The sequence below is a fragment of the Astyanax mexicanus genome, chromosome 10, assembly GCF_023375975.1.
Source record: "Astyanax mexicanus isolate ESR-SI-001 chromosome 10, AstMex3_surface, whole genome shotgun sequence".
In the NCBI taxonomy this organism is placed as follows: Eukaryota; Metazoa; Chordata; class Actinopteri; order Characiformes; family Acestrorhamphidae; genus Astyanax; species Astyanax mexicanus.
In genome coordinates this window covers 46,605,743-46,630,955 of record NC_064417.1, presented here as the reverse complement: position 1 = coordinate 46,630,955, position 25,213 = coordinate 46,605,743, and the positions used below count along the sequence as shown (strand labels likewise).

Here is a 25,213-nt window from a genome sequence, read left to right as displayed (position 1 = left end):
CACACACACACCCCACCACCACCACCTCCTCCCGTACCCTCAGCCCCATGGCGTCATCGCCAGACTCCGGCGGAGTCCTCCGGTATCCCAGCAGCCACCGAGCACCCTGCAGCGTATTGACAAAGAAAAGGGGAGAGCAGGGTGGGATTGGAACAAAAACATCGCCTCAAAGATCGCAGCGGAGAGGAAGGTAAACTTTCACTGTTAGCGATTTTAGGGTGCGAGGAAAGCGACTGCGGGTTAGCTCGGTCTGATAGAGCTGCCGTTAAACCCGAGCTGATAAAATAAGCGATATTTTGTCAACATCTTTTTTAACTAAACAAGCTAGGCTAATATTTCAACTGACTGTCTGACTGGACAGACAGCTGGTTAGAAACGAAGCAGTGGAGGGATAACAACAAGGTTAGACAATCTAACTAACGTCACTTAAATAACGTTAGCTAGCGTTAGATAGACAAGTACACAGCTGGCTAACGTTAGCAAAACACTGTCTATATAGCGCTAACTATAGGCTGTCTATCGCTGTGTTAGCTCACCTAGCAAGCTAACTGTTTAGCTAGGTGAGTTGACATGCCTAAATAACGTTAGCTAAGATTATGAGAAAAAAATAAAACATTAAAACAGCAATTTTAGTGCAATATGTGGGTTTGTTAGCTAGTTAATTTACAGTGTCAAAACTCCAGCGTTAAGGCGACCCAAGATCATTATGGCCAAATCTAGCTATCTCCTGTCTGTTAAAAACAAACAATAGGGGCACAGCTGTTTTTTCGTTAGCCAACTCACCTTTAAAAAATGTCCTTTTAAATAATAATATGATTAGAAACGGCAATTGATCTGTGTTAGCTTGATTAACTAGCTAAACTAACCTATAGTTAACCTAGCTAAGCTAGATGTCAGCTAAACGCAATGCCTGCCAACATCAAGTAAACAGTAACAATCTAAACCCTTTAACTAGGCGTTAACTGAACTCGTGTGACTGTCATGAATTATAATAATGTTAGTAACGTTAGCCAAACAGTGTCCATATAGCGCCGACTATCGATGTTTTAGCTCATCTAGCAAGCTAGCTAAGTTAGCTAGGTGTGTTGACATGCCCAACGATAACTATAACGTAAAAGACCATCAAAATGGCTATTTTAGGGCAGTATGTTTTTTTTTTTTATAACCTATCTAACATTGTCAAAACTATGTTAGCTAGTTAACCTAGTGGTTTAAAGGAACCCAAGATCATTATGTCCATATCCAGATACCATCTGGTAGAAACAAACAATAGGGGCACCGCAGAAAAAAATAGAAATTAATATTGAAAATGACAGTGGTCGGATTTAGCTAACTAGCTAAGCTAATCTAGTTAACCTAGCTAGCTAGCTAACGTTAAATAGCTAAGCTAGCTGTCTACCAACATCAAGTAAACAGTAGGTTAGCTAAACCGTCCTGATTTATATAGTAGTTAAGTTAGCTATACACAGTCTAAGTAAAAGGAAGTGGAGAAATTGCCTTTTAGCGTTAACGTTAGCCTGTTAGCGTTAGATGGATAACGTTACACAGCTGGCTAACGTTAGCCAAACATTGTCTATATAGCGCCAACTATAGGCTATCAATCGCCGTGTTAGCTCACCTAGCAAGCTAGCTAGTTAGCAACGTGTGTTGACATGCCTATATAACGTTAGCTGAAGCATGAGTAAAACATGATGTTAACACGATTAAAACAATATATTTTAAAAAGGCAAAATTAACTAACGTTAAATGAATTAGTATAAAAGTAACTTTTATACTGTGCGAACACTTTTTTTCTTTAACTGTAAGTTACTTTTATACTAATTCATTTGGTTAATTTTGCCTTTTTAAAATATATTGTTTTAATCGTGTTAAAATCATGTTTTACTTATGAGCTGAAGGCCTGCTCAAACAGAAAGGTTTTCAGCCTTGATGTAGAAGTGTCTAGTCTTGGGGCCCTTCTAACACTTTCTGTCAACTGGAGAAAAACATAATATTTAAGGTAAACTTTTTTTTTTTTTTTTTTTTTTGTTATTTAATGTTTTATTGGTTTTAAAGTAATTACAATGTACAGGAAAATAGCACATTAATCAATCTCAACAAACAAGAAACAAACTAACAAACAAACGAAAAGATTTGCTAATAGCACACAAAAAAAGAATAAGCACCAGTGTTATAAGCACTAAAAAGATTCTATAAAATAAAGCAATCAATACAGAAGTATAAGAAAATGATTTTATCTTCTGCATTAATAGGCAAAAAAACTATTTTACTTTCATGGAAAGAGACACAGCCACCTTCTTTAACTATATGGAAAAACTTTTTAATGGAAAACATTTTGATGGAACGGGTGTCCTATTCTTTTAACCCAAAATATAAACTATACTATGGAATGTGGGACAAGGCAGCAGAGTATTTAAACTCGATTGACTTATTTAAGGTAAACTTAATAAAAGTGAAATATAAGAAATAAATGTAAGTTATAATGGATAAGAGTGTTACAATAAACTTACAATGCATTATAACAAGAAATATATTAATATACAAGTAAAGAAATGTAAACACATAAAATGAGCAAGAAGAACAAGTTATACAGAGGTTACAGTTTGAGTACATCTCACAGCATGTTTGGAAGCTAAACTTAACTAAACTCAACTTAAGTGTTAACTGGACTGCACGTATCATAATTTATAGTAGCTAGTTATAAGTGTTCTCTCTCTTATCTGGTCATATACAGTAATATTTCTCAGTTGAGCTTATTAAAAGGATGTAGAGTATGCTCAGGTGGCTGTATATTCAGTGTCACTGCACGCACTGAAGCGTGTCTGTCTGGAAACTCTTGCGAAACAGCTGCAGGTTGGAGATTTCAGTAAACACGGTCACATGACCCAGCCACGTGGAGCCTCCGCACCAGGCCTGGCACACACTCACTTTATTGTCCCACTTATAATAACATTTTAAACTGTTTACTTATCAATCTAACAGTTCAGATTAAAGGTCAGTCTTAAAAAGTGTCTGATAGTCTGTGTGCTTCCTTGTTTGTGTACAGGATATGGTGATTTAAATAATAATAATACACGTAGCTACATAATTATAAATATAGTCTATATTTTTTGTTCAGTGTGCATATTTGTTTAACTACAGCACATTAATTATAGTTGCTGTAACACTAATTATAACAGCTCTGAAGCCAGGCATTGACAACATAACTAATATTTCTGTATGCTCAAAGTAGGGCTGAGAGGTTAATCAAATAATTTGATTAATCAAATTACCCTCTGGCATAATTTATAGTATGACCTGATATATATAATGCATAATATAACCTGAATTTTTGAAAGCTTGAGAGTACCTGTGATTATATCAACTGTAAATTTCTATATATCTATTTTGACTTTTGATCAACTGGCTATTTTTAAATCAGATTTTAAGAGCTAAGAAGCATTTAAAACATAGTTAACGTTGTGAAACAAGATAATAAGTCTGAACTTTTGTTGAAAAGCCCACCTCCATTCCCCCCCAGCATTCCGAAATACAGCACTTTTAGCTGATGCTCCCAACAGACTTGCGATGGGGCATAGTGTTGTGTATGGAAAGAAATCACTATTTTTACACCATTAACAAGTAGCTCCACACTTCATTGGTATAAATCTGAGGGCCCTGCCATTTAAAACGAGGCATTGAGAACTTCAAGACTGTCTATGTGTAACAGGTAGTTTATAAAAAAATGCTGTTTTTACGCACAGTACCTTCAGGTACGTCTCCCTAAAATCAATTTGCACAAATAAATCAATTCTGACGTCCAAATCAACGCTGTTTCTATGCATTAGCAATAAAAGAATGAATGTTGTTTCAATGTTCTTTTGCTTTTCCCTGGTATACAAAGTCGTATGATGAGAACATTAAAAAATAAAATGTCAAAGTATTAGTATGTTGTGGTTGGTGTGGCGCAGTGGATAACAGCACCCCTTGACCACGAGCTACACCGATGTGCTACACCAATAAGAGTCCTTATTGGACAAAAGTCCATTGGCCCACCTCTGTAATAGGAATAACCTTGTAAGTCACATGTTGAATAAGAGCATCAGCTAAATGCCATTAAATATAAATGAATCAAAATGTAAAATGTATATTTAAATGGCAAATATCTTACTGTGTCTAAGTAATATATATTTAAAAAATACATTTTTTTAGTTTTTGAACTATTTCTTCAAGACTTCTCTGCTCCTTTAATTATGGTGTTTCTATGACAGAATTAGCTGTACTTGTTGAGTGTAAGCCCTCTAGAAAATAAACAATTTTCACACAACCAAGCAGATGCAATATTTGTATTTTGTATCTTTTTAAACATAGTTAAATATATAAATTATAATGTGATATTAATTTTTAAGGCCATATACACAACTGCCATTACAAAATAATGCTGCCTTTTTAAAGAACAACAAACATTTTGATAACTAAATTATATTCTGACATTAGTATTTGAACATAACATTGATATGTTTTCTAAATAATGATGTTTTTACCAGTATTGTTACCATTATTAACACATTGCACATAAAGCCCTGAAGATGTGCAGCATTACAGAACATATTAAATGATAATTATGAAAAAAAAAAAAACGGGTGTTTGCATTGTAGCTATCACATCCTAGTTCCTGTCTGTACCCCTACTGTAAATAAATCAGTCAGTCTGTTTTAAAGCATGTTTTAACTATCCAGTGCATCCCACCAAACTATAATTAAGGATTATTTATATCTCAGCATCTTAATTACGGAGAAATCTTGAATAGTTGCTGGAATTTCCATTTAATAACAAAGTGATTCATCTCTTCCTGTGTTTTTCAGGACTGATCGTCATGTTGCACAGGAGCTGAGAGGGTAAGGCTGGCTGAAGTTTAAGGGAGCGTTTGCCCCCTTGGAGCTGGAGAGAGAACGAGTGAGAGAGGGGCAGAGTGAGAATTAGCTGAAGGGAGGGCTAAGTGCGCTCAGTGTGCGCCAATGCATCAGCAGAGCCGGCAGCCTGACCTAGTGGAAGGAAGACTTCCAGTGTTCGTTTTCCCGACCGAGCTGGTTTTCTATGCAGACGAGCAGGCCTCGCACAAGCAGGTGCTCACGCTCTACAACCCCTATGAATTTGCACTTAAGTTCAAAGGTGAGTGGTGGTCTGACAGGAGTCTGCTTCTCAAAGCAGTGATGAATTCACTTGCAAATGATGCTTACGTAGTTCTGAATTTCTGTTTTTGTGTCCTCAGTTCTGTGTACAGCGCCAAATAAGTATGCGGTAGTGGACGCCACCGGTGCCGTTAAGCCACAGTGCTGTGTAGATATGTAAGCCACATTTCACTATTACACACATTAAATGTTTAAATTTTAAGTTTTGAAGGCAAAAAGTTTGAAGTAAAAAAAAAAAATGTTTTATTATTTTACTTACACTTACATTGATTTTTAGTAAGCAAATAAAACATGATATATTCATGTTTATTAATATAGCGTGATGAAAGATTGTCAAAGCAAAATATGAAACCATGATCAAATATTGATCAAATGTACCTAAGTGTTCATATTTAGTTATTTATTTCCGGAGCCACAAGGCTAATGAAGCTTAAACCTTCCATTAGCATTGTGCAGACTTGTTGTACTTACGTACTTATTAAAATTTTAGGTATATAAATTTCCAAAGCAAAACTACAAACATGGTGCAGGTTTAAATATGCTTCCTTTTTCCGTTTTTTTGCATTTTTCTATGTGATGTGTTTTTGTCAATTTTTGTGGATGTAGCACAGTATCGAATACATTTATAAACTTTTTTTTTTTTTTGCATTACTTAACAATTCAGTGTGCTTTGAGGCACGTAGCTGTGCAGTTATAAGTATGCTAATTGGTGGTGCTTACATGCTTTATTGCTGGTTAGCTACTTTTATCACTAGTCCAAAAACTAAACAGCCAAACATTAGACATTAACCATGTTTAGCTGCTACATTTTAAGTAAGGGTGTGAAATATGCAAATTAAAGTTTTTCAGGATCTATCTTTTGTCTTTTTTGCCAGTAAAGAACCCTTTTAATACATCTCTTTATTTTATTCCCTCCTGCCACAGCGTGATCCGCCACAGGGACGTGCGGGCCTGCCACTATGGCGTGATCGATAAATTCCGGCTGCAGGTGTCGGAGCAGAGCCAGAGGAAGGCTCTTGGCCGGAAGGAGGTGATGGCCACGCTGCTTCCCTCGGCCGCCCAGGAGCAGCCTCAGCCCCGGCCCCAGGAGGAGGAGCGCAGGATGAAGGAACAGCTGAGCGACAGCGTGTTCTTCGAGCAGACCGCATTCCAGACAGGTAGTCGTAAACTGATTTGTTGTTCTGTGGGAATGTTGACTGGTCACCTGAGTCATGTACAAAAACAGTTTTAAAGTAGTCAGAATAAATGGTGACACATGCTGATTTTTTTAGTATCAGGGTTACCAATATGTACAATACATATGATACAAAATATACACTGCCTGGCCAAAAAATAAAAAAAGAGACGCCACCAAAAAAAAAGGTCACACACACACACTAATATTTGGTTGAACCGCTTTTAGCTTTGATTGCGGCGTGCATTCGCTTCTGCACACTGCTCCAGGTCTCTCATATTTGAAGGGTGCCGTCTCCCAACAGCAAATTTAAGATCTCTCCACTGGTGTATAATGGGATTAAGATCTGGACTCATTGCTGGTCTTTTCAGGACTCTCCAGTGCTTTCTTCACATCCATCCATGCTTTTTGAAGTATGTTTGGGGTCATTGTCCTGCTGGAAGACCCATGACCTGGGACTCAAACCTAGCTTTCTAAAACTGGTTTCTACATTGTGTAACAAAATACTTTTTCTCTTTTATTTCTCTTAACATTTCTAAACGACGGTATTTAGTCTGCCACTGGGGAGCACCAGAGAGCTACATTTATGATATTAATGGGAACGCTGAGTGAGGAAATGTGTGCATGTGTCCAGTATTATCAAAATGTGATGGAAAATGAAAATAATTTGGGTATTCTATAAAAACTACAAATCTAACGTGTGTTTTTTACAGAGAGCCGTGCAGCATCAGGGGGCCCCAGCCTGCTGACTGTCCTGTTGGGCCTGGTGTGTATGGCCGCCCTCATGCTCCCTACACTAGGAGAGCAGGAATCCACAGTGCCTGTCTACCTCCACTTAAGTGTTAACAAGAAACTCGTAGCTGCTTACGTTTTAGGTAAGCTGTACGATCACAAAAATATAGTGTCTGAAGTCTCATACATGATTTTTTTTTATATTGTAAATGTAATATTGAAGACTATATTAAAGCTGTACAGAAACACATGCAGAATTATTTAGTAAACGCAAAAAGTGTTGAAACAAACCAGAATATGTTTTACACTTAGGATTCTTCTAAGAAGCAAATTAATCTTTGAAGACTCTAGTATTTTCTCAAGGAGTTTTCACACCTGTGGTTGGTTTCTGTAGTCACATGGCGGCGAGCAGTGAATGCAACACATACCGCGCTGAGCATGAAACAGCTTAGCATGGAGTCTGTTTATAGCTGTGGTACTTGGCGTTATCTGGCTGCTATATCAGATTAAACTGCACTTTATCAGCTGATTACCTTAAATAAAATGAGAATATATGGTAGTTGACCAGAACACGTTCACGGTTTAACCAGACCAAATTGTGCTGGTGTAAAAACGCCCTTAGAGTCTTCAGGTAGAGTCACCTGGAAGAGTTTCTCAGTGTCTTGAAGTAGTTCCAGGAGGTGCTGAACAATAGTTGCTGCTTTTCCTTCATGCTTATCCCAAATTGTTTTTAATGACTTTAATATTAAACTAGAAAATTAATTGAACAAAAAGGTCTGTCTATACTGTAGCTTAAAAATATATATATAAAACAATTGATGGTAATTGTTTGCATTTATGTAATTCTGTTGTTTTTATTTGAGATGTGAATCAACTCATTGGATTGCTTGCACTTCATTTGATTATCTGAATTGTATCCTGAGAAGACTATAAATTATTTTACATGCATTTACACTTGGTTAGTCAATCTTAAATTTGATTGTATGTAGGACAGATTGGTCTCAACAACATAATTTGCAGATAATAATAATAATAGTTAGATCTGATGGGCACATTACAGTATTATTAGTAAATATAATGACTAGTAATAACTGTGTTATTATTTATGTTTAGTCACTTAATACTCTTCAATTCTTTCTTCTCTTAACCAGGTCTTCTTACAATGGTTATCCTCCGCACATGAAGTGCTGCTGGGAGGCAGATTTGTGCAGAGGAACTGAGAGCAACGGGAAACAGACGTTTGCACAACGTTAAAGAGTTGTAAGGAAAGGGTGAGAAGCAGAAATAAAAACAAGACAGTGACCCTCTTAACAGGAACTAACTGCTTAAAAGACATTACAAACTCTTAGACACAATGAAGATGTGAAGATCCTGGGCGGAGGGAGGAAGGGGCTCTGGGTGTGCAAACTGAAAAACTGACTGAGCTGGCAACTGAGCCGAGCTGACTATCAGGGGAGGCAGGCGGGAAGGGGTTGTGTGTAGAACCACAAGGATATGTTAAATTAAATGTGTTGTTTTACTTCCTTCATGTCTGTGGTGTTTTTTTTGTCTATCTCAAGTTGAACTATGAACACTGTCAAGAACATTCTTACATTTCCCTATGACAGCTATGAACAATGGTGTTAAAAGAACTGACATTGCTTACTAAAGTAGAAGAATAGATATTAGGGTTTAAAATACTTCTGCAAAAGTTGAAGTATCAATTTAAGCTTTTTACTCAAGTGTAAAAGTACTGGTATCAAAACTAATTAAAGTGTAAAAGTAATGTAAGGTGAAAATGGGCAATTAAGTACAAAAGCTTCGGCCGCAACCCAGGATCCTACCCCCCTCCCCAAAACACATTTTTAAAAGCCATAATGACCATGTTCTACTAAAATGTTCATAAACTTGGGATGCACTAGGCTCCTCCCTGTCTCAGCTGCATATATGCCCATTGAAAATAATGGATTTTAGTAGAATGTAAATATATGAAAGAAGCTTAGTTGGACTGGAGTTTGTATGGAGTTCTCTTGCATGGATCATCTTCATACTAGACTACATATGTCTGCTATGTTCTTGCTGGAGTGTGCAGGTGAGATGGATTGTTTAAATGTTTATACTTCTCATCCAATCACAATCAGATTCACTCTATCTGGATGGAGAGATTTATCTGGATAGGGGTTTTATTGAACGATGAGAAGCTGGAATAAAACCAAGTAGAAATTTCAGATAATTGTGTGGAAATGGAAGAAGCAAAATTAAATAATAAAAAGTCTATGAATTTCTGCTGAAGTAAAGACACAAAGTATTTGTACTTTGTTACTTGACACCTCTGCTTCTTGGTGCTGATATACAGTACTGTAACAAAATATAAGGGAAATCATCGACAGTGGGTGGGAATTAGGCTTCTCTAATTTGTGTAGAAAATTGGTAGGGTGGGGGAAGCAGATACCAGTAAATGTAGGACAAATAATTTATTTTGTAATCTAAAGATCACTGATATGAAGGGGACAAGAGTTCTTTGTCCTTTTAGAGCAGAGCACAAAGATTTAATCATGTCAGCACTCAACTCACTCTTCAAAACGTCAACACACAAACTTAGGTTTCACGCTTTTAAAACTCCTCTGTTCGCAGAGTCCAGACCACAGCATGAATTAAATAAAAGATCAGACAAGTCCACAGGACAAAAACAAATCTGTAAAGCAAACCACAAACACTTCAACCATCTATACAATACAGGAAAGGGACCTGCAAGACCCGCCTACTGCTTTTTGTTTGTAAGCAAAGAAAGACATTCAGAGAAAGGATACACATCAAATGTCTGCATCTGCCATTTCTCTTACAGGGGAAGAAAAATAACATCACACTCTGAAATTCACTTTAACAAAAAAGTAAAAAGTAGAACTTACAATCACTTTATGATGTTTTTGATGCATCATTTCATGCTCAGAGAAAATAAAGCCATTCAGTTTTTTTCCTTTTCATTTTACTCTCTTCAAATGAAACCCATTTATAAAATCATTTACAAAAAAAATACTATTTACTAAAATAAGTAAAGCCTAAATTAATACAACTTACACACATACAACTTTACATTTCTCTTATATACAGACCTTTTTAAACGGCACACTACTTTTATGAATCAGTAGACCTTTCCCTCAAACAAACCAATATTTTTTTTCCTTTCCTTTGTTGAAGACCGAGAGTCTGTCACCTGTATTTAAACATGTGCAACAGTACCGAATTCCTTATTTCCTCAAGTCTTCAGATGCTCTAAACTGTTCCTTTCACAGTGCCTTGTGCAGGAGGAGTCCACCCCATCAAAACAGAAGGCATAGAAGAAAGAATAAGAGAAAAAAAAATCCCTTTCATTCACTGATTAATTCATGGATTCATTCAAGGATGGCACAGTCACAGTGCAGCAACATTGTAAAGGCGAATGAAACAGGGTGAAGTTACTGAGCGTTTAAAGGGTAGTTTAAAAAAAAAAAAAAGAAATGCACTGCGGTCACAGTTCAGCTTGTCTGTATTCTCTCTAAAGCTCAAGTTTGATCTTTAGGACAGGATGCCTGAAGACTGATGCCTGAAATTGCAACACAGGCTGTAGAAAATGTGCTGTAGTGTTTAAATCCTGGATTTAGTGGTAACCACACCCTTAATATTGCATTCTACCAACATTCATTCCAATATCTAAACAGCTGACGACAACCGTTGACTGACTCCATTAGAAAAACGTAATGAAGCGCAGAGTCTGATAAATAGGTTCTCGTCCATGTTGTTTGGTGCCCATTCCCCACATTTACGTGACTGCATGAATATCAAGAGAGGGCAATTCTTGTATTTTTGACCACTACCTTAAGAGGCAGAAAAACTTAGGTTATGAGAATGTATGCAAGTCCAATTGCACAATTGTTTGCAGTAAACAAACAAAAACACACAAAAACTAAACCCCATGAGGGACCATCTGTCAGTTAACTACTGGTCAAGCACTGTGCACACATTCATTCACTTCCACAGAGATTATACACTTACAAAGAGAAAATAAAAATACAGAGCCAGAACAAAAAAAATAAGTTAAATTCTCACACAAAACAACAATACCTGTTGGCAATCTGCATACGCAATTAAACACCTACTGTAAATAGTCCTGGAAACAGCCCACAGGCAAGTCAGCGGTGCTGCCGCTGCGAGAGGGAACACACTTCACTCTCTAAGAGCCATATCCTCATGTGGCATTCCTCTAACATAAGAGAACTACAGTAACAAACAAAAAAAAAAAAATCATACGGAAACAGAAACAGCAGGGCTCTGAAAGGCTGTTGATTTGCTTGATTATGGAGCGACGCACCACATATTACATCCTTTTAAATAGCAGCTGGTGCAAACAGCATCCACAGTCTTCACCCTGCCGGGCATCACCCTGACGAAACTGTCCACACACTCACACACGCGTAGATAGATGATCTGCAGGGCTTTGGTTTCCTTGAATACACAGACAGACACCCCTACCTCATCTCTCCCAAACTGTCCCGCTGGAAAGCAAACCCCAATGAGAATTCGAAGACCAGATCAAAAGCAAGCTTGGGAAGGCATAGGAACAGAAGCTCGAATGAGTGTGGAAGGTCCCCCGAGGGAACATTCGCAGAACACGTCTCTGATGCTCCATCATCATTTGGGGGAGAGGTCCTGGACGGGGGTGAAGGGAGAGTTGCTGGATGAGGGTGAAACTCCCTCCATCTTAGCAGGAGAGCCTGAGGAGGAGCCAACGCTGCTCAGGCTTCCATCCAGCAGGTCTGGAGACAAGCTGAAGGAGGGGAAAAAAAGAACAGGATTGGATTTAGGAATATAAAAAAAGACTACAGTGAGAACTAGGTATGGATGATATGACCCTAAAATAATATCACAAAATTTCAGAGTAACAATCTAACTGATCAGCCTTTATTTTCAGTCTGTAATACATTAAGTGGTAGCCTTATCTTAAACACGGCCGAGCATTTACAACTTAAAATGACAGGAAAAGAAAAATTCAATTAAAACAGTTTTTAAAAATAGATTTTAACTAAGACTTCATAAATGGAAAAAAAAAAGGCAAAAGTGTTAAAAATAAAAAAAAAAATAAAAAAAACCCACAAGATTAAGAGAAATCATTAGAATAACTAAAAAATAAGCACATTTTACTAAAAATAATTAAAGTTTATAAAAAAGGTAAACAGGTAAAAAAAAAACGGATAAAACTTAAACCTAAAAACAGGTACAGTCTGTACGAAGGTGGTTAAAATATTTAATTTAAAAATTAAAATTCAAAAATAGATGATTGACAACAGCAAGCTGAGTTTCCTATAGTGAAATCCACCTCACTGGTGCACTGTAACAATATTCTTGCTCATACAAAAACATATAGAAAAATAAATGTTCATTTGTCACTTTAAAACACTCAGTAGCAAATACATAAACTTAACTATTATTTCATAAACAAAAGTAAATTCTCAGAATGCTGATTATATATAAAACCAAAGGTAAATGTTTGAATATTTATGGAAATGCAATTTATTTTTTTTTATATTTTAACTTTTACATGGAGTACACAGGCTCTGTACAGCTTACAAGAAAACACCCTTGTGGGTGATTAGAACTGATTAGAACTAAACTTGGCTCGACTGGACTGAATAGCTTTATTTTCACCATATTACCCAGCCCTCCTAGAAGCTTTAAATTTGTTGGAGTATTATACTACCAACACAGTCTGTTCTTGATAGACTGGTGGCCCTGTTAACTCCAATACATTTTCTCTAGCATGCTACTTCTAAAATATCCACAACCTCATCAGTAGGAAGAGGTGGATGTTCTTGTGGCTGGGAAGCCACAGCATGCATACATGTGTTTTAAATCATTTACAAGCAATGTACAGCCATTAGTACCCTTCATAAATATAATGAAAATTAAAAAATGACTTTCACATGGAGTAGGTGGTCTCTGTAAAGCTTTTTGACAAGAAACTCTTTTGCAGGCAATGAATTAGTAGAAGATGATCAGAACTCACCTTAGATAAGAAATCATCCATACTCTAAAAAATGTTGCTTTATTTACTTTGACACCTTTAAATGTTAAAAGACTGCGCTATTGGACATGATGCTTCCAGTGTTTAACTGCATTTAGAGGTGCTACCATGTACAAATCAATGTAACCCAAACAGAAACGATTATAACAAATATGCATGAGATTTTAAGAAACATATTTTCATACAAAACAATATTGATTTTAATATAGACTATACTGCAATCCAACAAGCTCTCAGTTCACCTCTCTGCTCCCATGTCTGCAAGGCTTCACCTCACCCTACCACTCCCTCATACTGAACACACCTCCCCCACTGCTTTACCTTGCAAACACCAAGAGAATGGAGACAGAGAAAGACATGACAGAAGGTATAGAAGATGAGCAGCTTAATAAACTATACTAGCTGCAAAACTATTAAGAATAGATTTCCACTGTTTATTTTAAGCGGCGTAACTTTACTAACTTTTGCGGTGCAGGAAACTCAGACCAATTGCGTGCATGTAAATATCACCAAACATATTCCTCAGCCAATCAGATCTGTGCAGACTTGAGTGTAGCCCGAGGTACAGAGCGAGCTCTATCAAATGGGGAGCTCTAAAAACAGACAGTGCCGGCGTAATCAGACTTTTCAGCCAAGACGCCGACAGTTTAAACCAGCACGTCTTCTGTTCTGAGTTCAGAGTGCTAATGAATATCAGCAGCGTGAAGAATCACTACTGAACTATACACTAATCTTTAAAGCAGATACACCCACTCTAACCTGAACTGAGACCTCACCAAACAGCTCCTTCTTATGTGTATGAGAATAGACCAGTCACCATTTCATCCCAGATTTAAACAAAATGAAAAAGTCTTCAAACTGCACTCAATGTACTTATTTACTTTTTCTTAAGTTTTGCACATTATAAAATGTACATCGCCATTATCTATATAGCCCAGCCCTATTTCAATTCACCACTCACCATGAGCTGAGCTCTGGTAGGTGGGACGCCTCTGTGGACAGCATGGTGGTGGTACCCTGGAAGAGTCTCTTGGGCTGGCTCTCTGGTTCCATCTCACCTGAAACTAGCAACCAACACAACAACAAAAAGAAAAAAAGTTACTGCACAGCTCCGAGTACATAATCACAGACAGAACAAAATATACAGTAACAAAATGTCAAAAGTTTGTACACTTTAAATGTTCTGTTTGCTATTAAACTACAATGCAGAAAATGTTAAATATATACACTGTAATCATCTAAAACTAAGAAAAATATAGGAAATGATTAAAATTCTAAAATGTGTTTGAGAGCATCAACTGTAAAGTTGTGAAGAGGTACAGTTGGTATACAGTGAATAGCTCTATTTGAGTAATGTTCTAATCCAACTGGATGTACTATCCAACTAAAGAGAAAAAAATACTTAGTCAATCTCGTAATTTGTTTACCCATATACATTTTTTAAACACAATTAATAAACTGAGCTGAAAACACTTGTTAAATAGGTGTTGAGCCTATTTTATTGTTCTTGTAGAATTGGTTTATTTCAAACCACTATAAATGTGTATATTTTTAAATAAACCTAAACCAGTCATCTCATTTAATGAGTGCCAGTTTCATCATAACATTTTTCATGCTCTTTGCGACTGCATTTAAGGACACTTTCAAACTTTTTACGTTGTTCTGGATTGAATGAAAGTATTTTTTTCTTTACTTAGTTGGGTAGTATGGATGAGTGTGTGTGTATGTATGTATATATACATATATATATATATATATATATATATATATATATATATATATATATATATATATATATATATACGTATATATATATATATGTATATATATCTATATATATACATATATATATATACGTATATATATATATGTATATATATCTATATACATATATATATATACGTATATATATATATGTATATATATATATATGTATATATATCTATATATATATATATACGTATATATATATATGTATATATATATATATACATATATATGTATATATACGTATATATATATATATATATATATATATATATATATATATATATATATATATATATATATATATATATACATATATATATACGTATATATATATATATATATATACATATATATATATATATATATATATATATATATACGTATATATATATATATATATATATATACGTATATATATATATATATATATATATATATATATATATATATATATATATATATATATATATATATATATGTATATATATATGTATATATATATATAAAAGGGTGAGATCATGCATGGTCCCTCACCTTTACGTTTGATAGGGCCCAAGATGCTGGGTCTAATGCAGTTAATGGGGCTCTGACTCCTCCTGCTGAGAACAAGCAGACATAATGAGCTGAAACTCATTAGGCAGTATAAAACATGGTGAGTAAAGAAAAGTTAAAATAATCTTACCCAAAGCGGCGTGTTGGGCTGGGGATAGGGCTTGGATTTAGGCCATTGCTGCTCACCAGGATTTGCAAAGATGGAGAGAAGCACTGCTGCTCATTAAAAAAAAAAAAAGCAAAATTACAGGAATATTAATATTTTAATAAAATCATTACCAATTAAACTTGAATACGGGAATATGTTAAAATAGTTCAACCACATCTACAAACCTTCTTCCCAATTCCTCTAGTGGGGGATGGAGCTGGAGACACAGGCACAAAATCTATACGTTTTGGGGACGATGAAGTGGACCTCTCAAAGTCATTGTCACTCTGAAACAACAAAAAAATACTTCCAATTCAACTCATCAGTATGATCCCTTACTTTCCCTGTAAGCTCGAGTTGGACAATTACAATAATTATTTTAACGCAGCAACATCATACTTTGAGCATATTGAGAACAGTAGTGCTTAAAGAACATCAACTTAACTGTACATTTAATTACAGAGAGTACAATTAATTAATTTTATTTGGATTGCAGTATGTTTTGTACCCAAAAATCACTGTATTTACATATTTCTTAAAGAGATCCTCCAAGAAGCTTTAAATTTGTTGGAGTATTATACTACCAACACAGTCTGTTCTTGATAGACTGGTGGCCCTGTTAACTCCAATATATTTTCTCTAGCATGCTATTTCTGTAATATCCACAACCTCATCAGTGGGAAGAGGTGGACGACTTGTGGCTGGGAAGCCACAGCATGCATACATGTGTTTTAAATCATTTACAAGCAATGTACAGCCATTAGCAGCTTCTCATAAATACAGTCATAAGTAGCTTTTGATTAACAAACGAACAGGTTTGGTCAGGAAGAATAAAAAAGTTTTATAATAAAATGTACAAATAGCTTTTTTTTTTTTTTAAGTGGCTAAATTATAGCATATTGATACAGTATATGCCAAGCCTTACCAGACTCAGACTCTCCTCCCACGACTGGCTCATTTGCATGGCAGCTTGTACCTCCCTAAGTGGGCAGAGAAAGAAAATGACAAAATGCAGGTTGTTAGCTTTTAGAGCTAGTGACAGCAATTAGAAACAGACAGACATTCTTTAACTGGGTGTAAATGTTTGCTACTCAGCACAACTACAGAATATATACACCCTTAACTTGCAACATTACAGATTTAAGAGGAGATTCAATAACAAATAGGCCGGTCATGATAATTTTATTATCAACCTATCGTGTAATTCATTTGCATAAGCTAAATAATTTTACTTACATGGAAGACCCATAAATATAAAAATGAGCCATTATGTCATCAATAAAACACTAGTTTTGTTTTATACTTATTTGTATTTGTATAAAGCATAGGCTTGTCACAATAATTACATTATTGACCTATTGTGCAATATAGACTTGTATTCAGTAATTTTGTCCCATTACATTTTTCTTAGCAAGAAGAGCACTTTACCAAGAATGCACAAAATTTTGACTTAAAAACAGATTTACTTTAATATTTTACTTTAAACATTTTATTGCAATTTAAAAATCTAATTATTCCTAAGAATTAGATATTACAATTACAAGTTCTTTACTCTAAAATTTGTAATTGTATTACTATGCTATGAAATTATCATATCAGTGGTATAAAATGCTCCTAAAATTACAATCAGACAATATATTGTTCACACAAAAATAGTTAGTCACAGACCTATTTACACAAATATTGGGCTTTGTTCTCCTTCTTTATATTATGTATAATTTATTGGTCCAAAAGAAATGTTTGAGCAATTCTTTACTTTCACTATTCCAGATGACGGAATCAGCAAAAATATTTACCGCTCATGAGCCGTTTCCCTGTTCATCACATCAACACCCTCCTCCTACAAAACACACAAGGTAATACATTTACCTAAACAGCCAGTGACTAGATAATGCAATACCTAAAATTAAACAATATTAACAAACACCCAAAGGTTTTAGGCAACTGGATATTTTATTCAATTAGAAACACAAATGAAGATCCCAATGTTCTGCAACTATTAATCCATTTCTGAAATCTAGAATGTCTAAACGCTTGCTGAAAAATAGCTGAAAAACAAAAACACCAGTACGTCACATGTTGCTGATATTTGTATTAATTCATCCACCCAGCCTGCCAACTTACCTGCTTGATCTTCTGAAGTCTAGTACTAGGAACTCTGACAGGAGAGGACGGGACCTAAACCAAAGTTATAGTCAGAATGAGGACCCAAAACAAGCTGAAATGTACAGTAATTCAACTAAGCAACTAAGTAATGCACAACAGCCTACTACCATAATCTACTGCACAGTCTGCTACGTACCATGTTGGGCCGGTTAACAAGAGTTGTGCTGTTTCTCCTGCTGCGTAGAACCTCTCTTTGGAAAACCTGTGAGCAGTCACTGCAAAAAAGAAAAGTAGGCACAAATTACATTGTCAGTCAGTTCACACTGATTCAACAAGCACAAGCATACACCCTACAGTTAAGCTTTTAATCGCTGTATCAGTGTTTGAGTTTTATACCATCAACAATCAACTGTGCTTAAAAGACTGTGACCCTGTTAACCCCATGAGATCTTTCTCTAGCATGACTGTGAATCCAAACACTGACATTCAGAGTATAACTGTAACAGCCATGCATGCAAGGTAACAGGTAAGAGAGTGTAATTCTCAATATATTTGACCTAAAAAGATCACTTTGAGAGCTTGGGGTATAACAGTCTGCTAAGAACATCCTCAAAGGGACCAAAAGGTAACTTCTAAGCAACTTAAGGTCTTGCTCACATTGGCTAATGGTAATATTTGAGTCCACCATCAAAACACAATGCAAGGGTGGATGGCTTGCAATCATTAGTGAACCTATGAATTCAGAACGACACCACCACATTCCAGATATCTAAAATCTGGATACCAGCAAATTCAGGATGTTTAGGATATCTGTCAGTGAGCTAAATCTCACAAGAACCTGGGTCATGCAGCAAGACAATGACCCTAAGCTCAAAGTTCAGCCCTTATTCCAGCAAAAAAATTTGTGAAATGACCTGAAGCAGCAGTTACCAGAAACTTATTTGCAGTTACTGCTGAACATAAGGGTCACACCACATTCTAAAAGCAAAAATTCACATCATTTGCCACCTTAATATGTAACTTCAGATTTTTATTTGCTTCTCCGTATCCACTTTTAGGAAAGGGTTTACAAGTTTTTAAGCACCACTTTTGATGCCCTGCAGAAATACGACCAAACTACAGTTAATATCATGCAAGTAGGATGTATAGGCAATGAACCTTAGGCCATTAATCATGGGCTCGCTGTTGGATCTCCTCAGGTGTCCATCGCTCTGAACAAGTGAGGATGGGAGATCCAGGTCCAGCTCCATCTTCTCCTGCGACATTCCTCCTTGGTTGTTCATCTTAGCCACTGTTGTCCTCGCAAGCTATTACGATTTACGTGTCAGAATAGCTGATCAGCTACATTGTTAAAGGTCGTAGGTTTGTCGCAGGGCCAAACCAATGGTGCTGAAGTCAGGCTTAGGAGCTCATCACAGAGTTAAGTCAGAGAAGGCCAACTAATTTACCTGTGTGCTTCTGACGTTCAGAACAGAGCACCCTGAGGTGCTGACCCATCTTTAGCATCTAAACTATACTTCTATTATAAAGCTGCACTTGTAACTAGGCTAAATTCTAAACCTGCACTTGTAGATAGCTTAGCTAAATTCTGAACTTGCAATTGTAGATAGACAGGTTTGCTAACTCTTTAACCTATACTTGTAGACAGCTTTGCTAAATTCTGAATCTGCACTTGTAGCTAGCTTGGCTAAAATCTGAGCCAGCTAAATTTTGAACCTGTTACTTGTAGCTATATTTCCTACATTCTGAACCTGCACTTGTAGCTAGCTTTGCTAAATTCTGAACCTGCACTTGTAGCTAGCTTTGCTTAATTCTGAACCTCCACTTGTAGATAGCTTAGGCTAAAATCTGAGCCAGCTAAATTCTAAATCTGGACTTGTAGCTAGCTTTGCTCAATTCTGAACCTGCACTTGTAGCTAGCTTGGCCAAGTTATGAAACTGCACTTGAAGCTAGCTTAGGCTAAAATCTGAGCCAGATAAATTCTAAATCTGGACTTGTAGCTAGCTTTCCTACGTGTTGAACCTGTACTTGTAGCTTGCTTCGCTAAATTCTGAACCAGCCATATTCTGAACCAGTACTTTTAGCTAGCTTGGCTAAAATCTGAACCTGCACTTGCAGACAGAACCTGTACTTGTAACCTAGTTAGTTTAGCTTGGTTAAATCCTGAACCTGTACTTGTAGATATAAAAATAATTATCTAACTACTGTACTGACTAACTGTGTGGCTACATGTTGGATAGTAAGCCAGGTAACGTAAGCTTCACGAAAAAGGAGCTCCTACACTGGCTAACCAGGCGTTGTTTAGCTAGCTTAGCTTAGCTCAACTCATCACCCTGTTAGCTGCTTGGCTAACAACAAGAGCTTAGCTAGCCTAGAGAATTCCAGCCAGGCTCCGAGCACAAGCTGAGCTGGAAAGCGCTGGAACGGGATAAAACCCTGGAGCTCCAGCCAGCTGACCGCCAAAACCCACAGATAGGCAGCCAGCTATGTAGGTTAGCCTAAATAAAAATACACAGAGCTAGAGTTAAGAAGCTATCCCAGCTATGCTCTGAAAGGGAAACTAATGCTAGCGCTAATTAGCTAACCAGGCTAGCCCGCTAGAAGCAATATCCATGGTGCGCGAGCCCGTGAAACCGCTAGTTTAGCTAGCCAGCTAGTAAGCTAACCCGCCAAACTCCAGCCCCGCGACAGGGACCGTGCAGCAGTGACTCTGCAGCGGATCTCCCGCGGCTCCCCAGCCTCCAGTCCCCGGCGCGGACTTCACGTTAACCGCGCGGTTAATTCAGCAGCACCGACCATTTGTCTCAAAGTTGTGTTATCAATTCTTGGACGCCGCAATAAGAGCAATCCAGCCTCAACCAAGCATTTCCCGCCCCTTTTGTTTCCAACGCTTGACTGACAGCACCTACAGCCAATCAGAGTGCCTCAAGTCTTTTTCAAAACGCGTCCGAGAGGCGAGTGGCCAATCAGAGCTTGACTAGCTCTCGACTTCCTGGAGACGTTACGTTTTGACGTCACGTTGTACCGCCTTTTCCCTCTCAGCCTGAAGATACACAGCTCAGGAAAAAAATAATAATAAGAGACCACTTAAAAAATATGAGTTTCTTTGATTTTACCAAATTGAAAACCTCTATATTCCTCTGGAATAAAATCAAGAGGAAGGTGAATCATCACAAGCCATCAAACCAAGCTGAACTGCCTGAATTTTTGCATCAGCAGTGTGTATCCAAAAGCAGTGTGTAAGACTGGTGGGGAAAACAAGCCAATATACTGAATATAATCCACCAAATATTCATTTCTGAACTCTCAAAACGTGTGATGAATATAAACTTATTTCATTTGCATTATTTGAGGTCTTTTTTGTTATTTCAGCCAGTTCTCATTTTCTGCGAATAAATGCTCTAAATGACAATATTTTTATTTGGAATTTGGGAGAAATGTTATTCAGTTTATACAATAAAACAACAATGTTAATTTTACTCAATCATATACCTATAAATAGCAAAATCAGAGAAACGTATTCAGAAACTGAAGTGGTCTCTTAATTTTTTCCAGAGCTGTACATACAGTACCAGTCAAAAGTTTGGACACACCTTTCCACTCAATATTTGTATTAGTTTTCCTACATTATACAATCATATTAAAGTCATCCAGACTATAAAGGAACATATGTTAAATGAAAAGGAAAAATGTTAATCAAACCAAAATACTCTTATATGGGGTGCTGCTAACTTGGGGTTTCTGATGCTGGTGGCTTTGATGGGTGCCTATTTTAGCATAACGTTTTTGATGGTCTTTCGGAATGTCTGACCTTCATTTCCTACAGTATTTTTCTCTTTACTCAGTTGTGTCCTTCTTACCAAGCTGTCATCTTAACAAGAGGTGCTACTTTAAAAAAGTTGTAAATATAAAACATATTCTGGTTTGTTTTACACTTTACAAGGCAGAACATAATAGAATAATGAAAAAAAATTAAGGAATATTTTTGACTTGTACTGTATAAATGACAGTATGCGTGTGTTCAGCTCTTTGTTGTTTCTTGTTGTAGTTATATACAATAATTTATATTTAAATTAAACACATTTGCATAGTTTAACATTTGTTGCATTATCTGCACTGAATAAGTTTGATAGCTACAGGCCTGGCCACAGTGATCACAGTGTGTGGTATAGTCAGTATGGGCTTTAAGTAGTGTTTAGTTCACATATGTCCCTAGAATAGAAGTTGTTCTTGATATGACTGATATACCTGAAGAATCTCTGACCTAGAGGGCAAAAGATCAAATATTTGACGGCCAGGATGATGATAAAGTTAAAGCAAACTTATTATATAAATGACCAGGAGCATCAGAAAGTCCATTTTGATTTCTTGGCATAATTATTATCTATTTATTGGCACAATGTTTGATAGCTGGAGAAACTTCTGCCTAAAATAGGTGATATGATACCAAGTTGGGCTGTTAGGTGTTACCTTTCCTGCAGCACACACATCCTTTTTTCAGCTCTCTTTTCTTTTACTGGCTTAGTTCTCACATCCCTAAAGACTTCAACTAAACCAACCTCTTGTTTCTGCAGTGTGCTCTTACTCCAGAATAAATTATTCATTTATTTGTTAAAGCTCCAGGGTGTCCTTAAAGTGTTGCTCGTTTGTGTGTTTACATGCTTCTCTTCTTAATTCTTCTGATTCACAGCTAAACAAAAGGACCTCATTTATTCAGCACAATGCCTGAGGCTTCAAACTGCCTATTGAGGATGATTAATTGTAAGAGTTTTGGCTTAGTCAAGCTTATTATCATTTTGTTTTAGTGTTTATATTCATGCTTTACAAATAAATACTTCTTACAAAACCAAAGGAAACAAAAAGAGTCTATTGTGGCTAGGGAATACAGCACTGTATGGTTCAGTAACGGAGTAAAAGAACAGCATGTACTTTAGGTTAATTTAACTCACCCTTAACGTCAAAGAAATAGTTAGATAAAATTCAAATTAACACAATTTAACACTTACCCTCCAACGTACAGAGATGTGGGTGTTCTCATGCCATGCTTAAGCAACACATCATAATCAGTTTACACATTACTATCCCATGACTTTTGGCATGTCAGTGTGTATCCAAAATGTCTTTTCTGCAGAACCATTTCAGAGTATTTTTTATTGTTATTACTTCATTGATAACTGATGTTTTGCGTTTATAATAGTCACTGCGGGCTCTGAGTGGTCCAGTGAAATAAGGCACTGCCACTATGATCGGGATACCACTGGTTTAAATCCCGGTCATGCAGCTTGCCATCAGCTGCCGGAGCCCCGAGAAAGCAAAATTGGCCTTGCTCTCTCTGAGGGGTTAGATGGCGCTATATATATATATATACAGTTTATATATTATATATAAACAGTTTATCATAGAAGGCTTTGATCTCTTTGTGTTGCCTTCACTACTTACTTCTTGTCTGTATCTCTAACTAAACCCTACACACCAACATCTCTTTCTCCCGAATTAACCCAACTTTGCATAATATAACCCCCACCCACAGCTCACTAGCTCATGCGTAATTGAAGAGTCACATGTTTATGTGCAGCTCGCTTCACGGCCTGCTGTCTGGCAGCAGACAAAGTTTCTTTTCTCTGGTCCTAATGAGAGACACAAGTTATTGAGCCAGGCAACTGCGGGGTCGTAACTCGAGGTCAGTAGATGTAAATGCTGGCCTGTGGCCTGGCAGAGGGAGTTCACTGGGCAGTGGGAATCCCCTAAAAGATGGCACACTTTATTGCTTGGAACACTAAATTGAGATAAAAAGTGTAGTAAATCTATTCGTAAATGCTGCCGAACTTTTGACAGGCAGATCTGAATGTGAACTTTCACTACTTTGTTTGTGTGCTGCCTGATGACCAGCTGCATACAAAATCACACACTACACTGTGTACACTACATATTAGGCTAACAAATGCACACACTACTGGTGGTCTTTTACTCTTGATATACTTATTATTATGATACTGTTTAGTTTTGGACTCCGCCACTGGACTAGGCTACTGTTTACATCAGGGGCCCATAAAATAAACCAAAAGTAACAGGGATGTATCTGGAGGTAAAACTGAGTATTGGAGGTGTGTTTGATGATAAATTCTACAATAATATAACATATTTTATTTGCAATGTCTATTTGTTCAGACATAACTACTTACCAAAAGTCATGTGATAGCAGTATGAAAATTAGTCCAAGCAACGCTGGCCATACTACTCTAACGACATGACACTGGCATGCAGCTTGTCATCAGCTGCTGGAGCCCTAAGAGAGCACAATTGGCCTTGCTCTCTCTGGGTGGGTAGATGGCGCTCTTTCCTCTCATCACTGCTAGGGTGATGTCGATCAGCACAAGGCATCTGTGAGCTGATGTATCAGAACCGAGTCGCTGCGCTTTCCTCCGAGTGCGCTGTGATGCTACTCAGCAATGCTGCATCAGCAGCAGTTTAAAAAGAGGCGGTGGCTGAATTCACGTGTATTGGATGAGGCATGTGCTGGTCTTCACCCTTCTGGCAGAGGGTGAGAGTAATGCTGAGGGTGAGAGTAATAGTGATAGTAATGGTGAGAGTGAGAGTAATACAGAGTGTGAGAGTAATGCTGAGAGTGAAAGTTATCGTAAGAGTAACAGTGAGAGTTATGGTGAGAGTAATAGTGACAGTAATGCTGAGGGTGAAAGTTATGGTGAGAGTAATAGTGAAAGTAATGCTGAGAGTTATGGTGAAAGTAATGCTGAGAGTAATGATGAGAGTGAGAGTAATAGTGAGAGTTATGGTGAGAGTAATAGTGAGAGTAATGTTGAGAGTAATGATGAGAGTGAGATTAATAGTGAGAGTTATGGTGAGAGTAATGATGAGAGTGAGAGTAATAGTGAGAGTTATGGTGAGGGTAATAGTGAGAGTTATGGTAAGAGTGAGAGTAATAGTGAGAGCTATGGTGAGAGTGAAAGTAATAGTGAGAGTTATGGTGAGAGTGAGAGTAAGAGTAAGTTATGGTGAGAGTAATAGTGAGAGTTATGGCGAGAGTGAGAGTAATAGTGAGAGTTATGGTGAGAGTAATAGTGAGAGTTATGGTGAGAGTAATAGTGAGAGTAATAGTGAGAGTTATGGTGAGGGTAACAGTGAGAGTTATGGTGAGAGTGAGAGTAATAGTGAGAGTTATGGTGAGAGTGAGAGTAATAGTGAGAGTTATGGTGAGAGTAATAGTGAGAGTTATGGTGAGGGTAATAGTGAGAGTTATGGTGAGAGTAATAGTGAGAGTTATGGTGAGAGTAATAGTGAGAGTTATGCTGGGAGTAATAATGAGAGTGAGAGTAATACTGAGAGTTATGGTGAGGGTAATAGTGAGAGTTATGGTGAGAGTGAGAGTAATAGTGAGAGTTATGGTGAGAGTGAGAGTAATAGTGAGTTATGGTGAGAGTAATAGTGAGAGTTATGGTGAGAGTAATAGTGAGAGTTATGGTGAGGGTAATAGTGAGAGTTATGGTGAGAGTGAGAGTAATAG

General features: G+C 36.9%; 2 protein-coding genes and 2 non-coding genes across 6 annotated transcripts; 1 reads left to right on the top strand and 3 right to left on the bottom strand.

Annotated features, from left to right (window-relative positions):
• mospd1 (motile sperm domain containing 1) lies at nt 1-8,600 on the top strand. The gene is made up of 6 exons (XM_007258669.4): nt 1-190; nt 4,845-5,151; nt 5,252-5,327; nt 6,096-6,328; nt 7,059-7,220; nt 8,229-8,600. Exons 2-6 carry the CDS (start codon nt 4,998-5,000, stop codon nt 8,258-8,260), a joined length of 657 nt encoding a protein of 218 aa, XP_007258731.1. The 5' UTR covers nt 1-190; nt 4,845-4,997; the 3' UTR covers nt 8,261-8,600.
• A 915-nt stretch (nt 8,601-9,515) lies between these two features.
• On the bottom strand, nt 9,516-20,585 carry pabir2 (PABIR family member 2). 3 transcript variants are annotated; one of them, XM_049484273.1, is made up of 11 exons: nt 19,510-20,585; nt 18,849-19,475; nt 17,887-17,965; nt 17,709-17,762; nt 17,381-17,424; nt 16,510-16,564; nt 15,770-15,871; nt 15,567-15,652; nt 15,419-15,480; nt 14,076-14,178; nt 9,516-11,860 (listed from the first exon to the last, which is right to left on the bottom strand). In XM_049484273.1, exons 2-11 carry the CDS (start codon nt 18,971-18,973, stop codon nt 11,725-11,727), a joined length of 846 nt encoding a protein of 281 aa, XP_049340230.1. In that variant the 5' UTR covers nt 18,974-19,475; nt 19,510-20,585; the 3' UTR covers nt 9,516-11,724. The 3 variants fall into 3 exon arrangements, with proteins under 3 accessions (XP_049340230.1, XP_049340228.1, XP_049340229.1); XM_049484271.1 differs by having other exon boundaries at nt 15,419-15,483; nt 19,510-20,584; XM_049484272.1 differs by having other exon boundaries at nt 15,419-15,483; nt 19,595-20,584.
• LOC125804879 (small nucleolar RNA U109) lies at nt 12,769-12,929 on the bottom strand. The gene has a single exon (XR_007441099.1). It is a non-coding gene; the product is annotated as a small nucleolar RNA U109 (small nucleolar RNA).
• Nucleotides 16,147-16,306, bottom strand: LOC125804878 (small nucleolar RNA U109). The gene has a single exon (XR_007441098.1). It is a non-coding gene; the product is annotated as a small nucleolar RNA U109 (small nucleolar RNA).
• Nucleotides 20,586-25,213: the final 4,628 nt, after the last annotated feature.

What these genes read in the sequence shown, in the direction of transcription:
- mospd1 (XM_007258669.4), top strand. Translation starts at nt 4,998, where the DNA reads ATGCATCAGCAGAGCCGGCAGCCTGACCTAGTGGAAGGAAGACTTCCA. An exon ending in ATTTGCACTTAAGTTCAAAG is followed by an intron (nt 5,152 to 5,251) that starts GTGAGTGGTGGT and finishes TTGTGTCCTCAG; the next exon opens with TTCTGTGTACAGCGCCAAAT. An exon ending in GCAGACCGCATTCCAGACAG is followed by an intron (nt 6,329 to 7,058) that starts GTAGTCGTAAAC and finishes TGTTTTTTACAG; the next exon opens with AGAGCCGTGCAGCATCAGGG.
- pabir2 (XM_049484271.1), bottom strand. Translation starts at nt 18,973, where the DNA reads ATGAACAACCAAGGAGGAATGTCGCAGGAGAAGATGGAGCTGGACCTG. An exon ending in CCCATGATTAATGGCCTAAG is followed by an intron (nt 17,966 to 18,848) that starts GTTCATTGCCTA and finishes TCTTTTTTGCAG; the next exon opens with TGACTGCTCACAGGTTTTCC. An exon ending in AGGGAAACGGCTCATGAGCG is followed by an intron (nt 16,565 to 17,380) that starts GTAAATATTTTT and finishes CTGCCCACTTAG; the next exon opens with GGAGGTACAAGCTGCCATGC.